Source organism: Papaver somniferum, chromosome 11, assembly GCF_003573695.1.
Source record: "Papaver somniferum cultivar HN1 chromosome 11, ASM357369v1, whole genome shotgun sequence".
In the NCBI taxonomy this organism is placed as follows: Eukaryota; Viridiplantae; Streptophyta; class Magnoliopsida; order Ranunculales; family Papaveraceae; genus Papaver; species Papaver somniferum.
Window position 1 is genome coordinate 43,180,268 of NC_039368.1, and position 6,256 is coordinate 43,186,523.

Here is a 6,256-nt window from a genome sequence, read left to right on the forward strand (position 1 = left end):
CTATAAAATTAGGATAGAGCATCAAAATAGACTGGCAATGAAAACACGTCTTGTATATAGCAACTCTCTCTACTTCCAACTAATCTCTTTCTCACACCGGGGCAACTCCGTCTTCGCCATTGTAAAGTGAGGAAATGAAAACATTTGCTGCAACAGATGAATCTGTCGTCGATGTTGAAAACAAAACCTGCATTGATATAGCTGGTGAACATTACCACGAAGAGAATGCCAAGAAAAATTCTGGCAGTATCAAAGCTTAATAATGCCGATGATGAATCAACACGTTCCTGGTTTGGACAAAGGAAAAGTGATGCACCTAATGCTTGTAGCTCCACATACAACTACACCAGGAGGACTAACAGCTAATTCATTAGTTACGATATGCCACAAAAGCTCCTACTTCAAGAACCTGTTTTAGTACTAATAAAGATCCATACCGCAATCATACTAGCCCTATCTATCGAAACCATTTTATGTGAGGATACATTTCAAACTCAGTTACTTTGCGGGGTCTATCAAAATAATGAGGTTCTTCGTCTAGGATTCGTTTTCGCTTCTGTTTCATCCAAATCGTTAAGCTTTTACAGGAACACTGGATTCTTCTCTGTGATGACATCAGAAATGGAAATATAGCAAAAATCACTGACCCATCGGTGAAAGAGGCGGTCATGAAAATACTAGTTGAACCCAAGCCTGAACTCGCTGATTTCATCGAGAAGGAGTGTAAGAGGGATGCGACATGGAAAGGGATTGTATCCAGGTTGTGGCCTAATGTTCAAATTCATCATTACTTTTTGAAAGACATCTTGCGTTTCTGAATCATCGTTGGGACTTTAACGTCTGTTGCTAATCCAATGTATTTAAGAAGCTTTACAATGTACCAAGGTACGTCGATCTGCCACCATTCGAGACCTAAACGAGCTGAAAACTGGAAAGCGTGATGGTTGTTGTGCCAAGCTTCTCCATGCCAAACAAACCTACCCACCCAATTGTTCTTTGACAAATCTTTGGTGTTCTATGGGGCTTTACCCATTCATGACACACTGAAGTTATCATTCCAATGAGGTGATGCCCGCAAGCGATTCTCACGGCCTAATATTAACACCAAACTGTGCAGCGTGAAGCCCAAAATAAGCGAACAAGTATTCGAGTGGTTTTGCAAGCTTAAAGCTCTTATGAGTAAGGTTTCTATGGTATGAAAGACTTATCCCAATAGGAAAAGTTATCCAAAACAGAATCGCTGCAACCCAAAATGCACTCCAATTAAAGTGGAAAGGGGCAAACAATACCCCTGTATGTACCAGAAATACCAACGCAAAATTTCTTGCGTCCTCAACATCCCATTTTCTTTTCGAAAATATCAACTCCTTGTTCGTGCGTTGTGAATGTGGAAGTGGAACACCACCAATCACATAATGAACAGTATCTAGAGCCATTAGACAATGTTGGATCTAATTTACAACAATTCAGGTTGGACTTCTTATACAATTTAGAACTAGGGATCCTCAGATGTTAAGAAAAGTTTAGCTGTATTACTTTGATAAACAGGCCAGCGGCCAGCCGTCTGACCTAAACTTCAGGAAACACAAACACTATTGACGGCGGGTCGAGATCGTCTGTGCCACTGCTTGGGTGTGCCCTATGTGTCACACCAATAGAAACACGCCACATCATTCCTCTCATTAACCATGACTAACTAAATAGATTTTCTATTTATACAACACTAATCGATTAGGAAAGATAATTAATTAGTTAAAGAAGATATTACAAATCCAAGAGAAAATACCGTGTTTCTGTTGGTGTGGCACATAGGGCACACCCAAGCAGTGGCACAGACGATCTGGACCCATTGACGGCATCATGGCAAGAAATTCTGGTATATAAAATTATGCTTGTGTGTGGAGGGACGAAATGAGGACTTGATAATTAAGGAACCATTATTTTTGGAAGCTATCATTTCTTGTTACCTGCAATACAATAACCTATGCAGCAGAGATACTTTTTTTCTTCTTTTTATTTCTTTTTATTTAAAGCCCAAAGGTACCAAGTGGTACTTGAGAAGAAGTGACCAGCCGCCGCCAGCTTAGATTTCATTGTCAACTAAGGAACCTATTATTTACATGTGCAGTACTACAGCTTCCGTTTAGGTATAGTAATTCCACAAAGCCATGAAGTCCCCTTTGTTACCAAGATTTGTTGAATCTGAACAAGAACCAGCGGCATTCGCCATCATTGTTCTATGATCCCATCCATCATCTGAACAAAACGCAGCACAGGAGCAGGAAATGCTACTCCTGTGAACAAAACTACTAAAAACGTTCCAGTGCTGTAAAACACTTGTGGGCATTCATCTACAATTTTAAGTCTCTTAATTTCTATAAGCAAACTTATTATGAAAGCGCAGAAAACTGCATTTTAATTTCTATAAGCAACCACATGTTCCAATGTTCTACCACCATCTAAATTTTTGAAGAGCAGCTAAGGTAGTAGTCGCAGGGAATATTAAAGCTAAGCAAATTCTCGATTCAAGAAAACAGTACCTTTATGGAACTTAACTACAGAAGACAAATGTCAATAACTGCAACTACACTTTCTTCTGTGCTTGAAGTTTCACACTAGAAAAACAAAACAAAAACAAGAAGCAGATGTCTCATCAGCTTTAATACTTAAAATCCTATCGCTATCTCATCCCAATTATGCATCCATCCTTTCCACGTCATCAAGGATGAGGGCTTTTGTAGGCTTCGCCAAGAGATCAGTGTACTCCTGGAATGGAGATTTTGTGAAGCGAGTCTCCTTCCAGAAATCAGGAGTCAAAAACCCGTAAGTCTTTTGGAGACAGTCGAAAGTAGCCTGCACATAGAAAACCAATGCATATAATTAGAACAGAGCCCACATCTCTTTAATTCGGGGAAAAAAATACAACATAAAATGTGCCAATCAGGTGAACACTGAATGAATCATACCACGACCTAAAGAATTCAATCACTAAAGTTAACATTCATAAATTACACCTTTCTTCGCGACATGAAAAGAAAAAATAAATTAAGTTACTGTTCTGTATAGCAACTCTCATATTCTTCTTCAATCTCAGCATATGACTTAAAGCCGCTCAAAATTGTCCCAAAGAGGGTTGAGCAACAAAACAGACATAAAATTTAAATCATCAAAATCGGAATGAATAAACAATCCTGCCCAGAATAAATAAACTCTCTTCTTAAAGATTAGTGAAAACCTCTGAAGTCTGACATGTGATTCATCACCGCAGAAAAGGTTACTGATATGAACATTATTACTATGTATAAACTATAGCAGGGGTCTCATATACATCTTAGGTTTTCATCTTATTGGCAACAATACCAATGAGAATAGCGTATATTACCTATAAAAGGCATATAATCATTGAGACATAGACATTACACACATGTATGCAACTGTTTCTATTACCATATAGGGCTCTGTATACACCAAACACTAATCAAGATTCAAACAAACCCTAGAACTATAAATTACCACATAAAATAGTTAATCATCTGGTAAATTCTAAAATCTTGGTAATCAGAGAAGCACATGTATGCAACTGTTTCTATTACCGATAATGTATACACCAAACATAAATCAAGATGGGAAACAAACCCTAGAACCATAATTTACCAGATAAAATAGTCAATCATGTGGTATAATCTTGCCAGAATTCATGACCCATCCATGGAGTTTTAAATAGCATTTACCATTTTAAACCAAATAATAAATCTTAAAACCCTAAAATATAGAACTGAAGAACAAGTTAGCATTCAATTTAACTCTTCCTAGAAGATCAAATGTCCACTAAACAAACATTTAGGCAGATCCATAAACAGATAAAGAGGGAAATTGAGATGCAAACCTTAACAAAGTTTCCAAGGGTTTTTGTAGATCCACGAGAAGAAGTGAAAACATCATCAATACCAGCAAACTGCAAAACCTTTTTAGGAACCCTAGCAGCAACAATACCAGCACCACGAGGAGCAGGAACCATACGGACAGTAACAGAACCACATTTACCAGTAACCTTACAAGGAACAGTATGTGGTTTACCAATCTTATTACCCCAATAACCTCTTCTAACAGGGACAACAGATAACTTAGCAAGAATAATACCACCACGAATAGCAGTAGCAACTTCTTTACTACATTTCACACCCAAACCAACATGACCATTACCATCACCAACAACAACAAATGCTTTGAATCTAGTCCTTTGTCCAGCCCTAGTCTGTTTCTGAACAGGCATGATTTTCATGACTTCATCTTTCAAAACAGGCCCTAATAGTTGATCAACGATCTGATACTCCTTGACTGCTAATGAATGAAGATAGATCTGTTCAAGACTTCGAATCTGACCTTCCTTCACAAGACGACCTAGCTTGGTTACTGGTACCCATTTCTCTTCTTCCTCACGACGTCCACCTCTTCTTCCACCGCGACGATCTCCTCTTCCTCTATCTCCACGACCTCTATCTCCACGGCCACCAAACCCCCTACCAAATCCACCTCTTTCTCCTGCACCACCGCGTTCCGCCATGATTGGTTGTTCTGGGTATTTTTCGGTGAGATGAGAGAATTTTCCGAAGAGAACACAAAGATTTTAGATGAGGTTTTATAATGTTTTACTTATTTACCTACGGAAGCATTTGGGCCTGATCAAAACCCCAAATTTGCTACGAAAGGAGGCCTGCTTAGAAGCCCCCGTTTGCTCTACTTTGATGTAAGGGTGTGCAACGGACGGACGGTTGCGTATTAGGGGTCACTCGCAACCAAACCGTCAAAGTTGCGGATTTGAAAAATTAAACCGTGACCGGCCCAATCATCCGCGGATCCGCGGATTGTGCGGTCCGGTTGCGGATTAACCGCGGATTAGGGATAAAAAAAAAAGAGATCTGGGCTTGTCTTTGGCATCGTGTTTTTAGTTGGTAGTCGTTACTACCGTTGCGTAAAGCCTAGTGGAAGCCCATTTAAGCCTAGTGGAAGCCAATGCTATTGAATTGGGGTCTGGGCCTGTCTTATGTTATAAGGTTTTACTTTACTAACCTACGGTGCGGGTAATCCGCGGTTTTCAATATTCAACCGCACCCAAACCGCTAAAACGTGCGGATTTGAGAATCCCACCCGTGTCCGGCCCATACGTTTTGCGGTTTGGGTGAAATCCGCAATTTTGCAGACGGATACGGGTCAAATCCGCGGTTCCGGTTTTTATGCTCACCCCTACTTTGATGTGATTTTGGCAAGAGAAAAGGTTTACAACCATAAAATAGGAAGTAGGAATTACCTATAGGTACTAGTGTAGTGATACTAGTTAGTGGCAGGTCCACCCACAAAAGCCCAGTAACATGAGGTCCAAAGTTTTAAAGAAAAAAGAAAATTGGACCTAAAATTTTATTCTCAGGTCCTATACATGTGCGAGATACATGAGACATATTTTTAAATTCCCAAAACACCCTCATGTATATAAAAACAGGGTAACTAAATTTCATTTCATTTTTTCTCTTTTCATTTCAATCTCTCAGATCCAAATCGGAGAGCAGCTAGAAGAAGGAAAAAATTCTTGGGTTTTAATCGTCGAACGCGAGATTATCTATTTCAATCTTGTTTCATTAGCCGAGATTTAGTTAGTTTTAATATTGTCTCATATTTTTTTGAAACTATTTGGATTTGATTTTCAGTCTAATGGCGAAATCAATTGAGATACTGTATATGAAGTTGTTGCTTCCTACAAATCAAGAAAATCAGCTAAGAATTAGTCAAGGTATTTGGTTTATATTTGATTCCTATGTTGATTTTTCAATTCATCTTAGTCTGTTGTTGGAGATCTCATATTTAGTTCGGATCTAGATAGATAATCATGTTTTATATACATTTCGTTAGTAGATCTGATATTTTACTTTCATTTTGTTGGGTTTTTAGTTTGTTTTTGTGTATTAACCATCAGTACATATATGATGTACTGATGGTTTTTGATGAAAATAGTTCAGATCTAGACGTAAATAATAAATTTGTTGTTGTTTGAGATTGTTTGATCCAGCAATAAATATATGATATTTTGTTCCAGGTATGTTTTCTAATCATCTTCTTTGATTATTTTGTTTGTTTTCTTCTTTTGATTTGTTTTTCGATTGTATTATGAAGATCAAACCGATTTTCATGACGCTTTTATGTTTTTAGCTTTGTTACAGTTTGGTTTTGTGTATGAATTGACAGTACGTATACGGCTTACTGA

The 6,256-nt window shown here is 38.2% G+C and overlaps 1 protein-coding gene, 1 non-coding gene and 1 pseudogene across 2 annotated transcripts; all 3 read right to left on the reverse strand.

Annotated features, from left to right (window-relative positions):
• Positions 1–2,479: 2,479 nt before the first annotated feature.
• On the reverse strand, positions 2,480–4,632 carry LOC113322704 (40S ribosomal protein S2-3-like). The gene is made up of 2 exons (XM_026570844.1): positions 3,887–4,632; positions 2,480–2,853 (listed from the first exon to the last, which is right to left on the reverse strand). Exons 1-2 carry the CDS (start codon positions 4,562–4,564, stop codon positions 2,695–2,697), a joined length of 837 nt encoding a protein of 278 aa, XP_026426629.1. The 5' UTR covers positions 4,565–4,632; the 3' UTR covers positions 2,480–2,694.
• LOC113325610 lies at positions 3,189–3,271 on the reverse strand (annotated as a pseudogene).
• LOC113325608 lies at positions 3,318–3,409 on the reverse strand. The gene has a single exon (XR_003348070.1). It is a non-coding gene; the product is annotated as a small nucleolar RNA U54 (small nucleolar RNA).
• Positions 4,633–6,256: the final 1,624 nt, after the last annotated feature.

Excerpts from the sequence above, each read along its gene's own strand:
- LOC113322704 (XM_026570844.1), bottom strand. The coding sequence starts at position 4,564 with ATGGCGGAACGCGGTGGTGCAGGAGAAAGAGGTGGATTTGGTAGGGGG. Across the intron at positions 2,854-3,886 it reads CCCTTGGAAACTTTGTTAAG|GCTACTTTCGACTGTCTCCA; the intron begins GTTTGCATCTCA and ends TTCTATGTGCAG.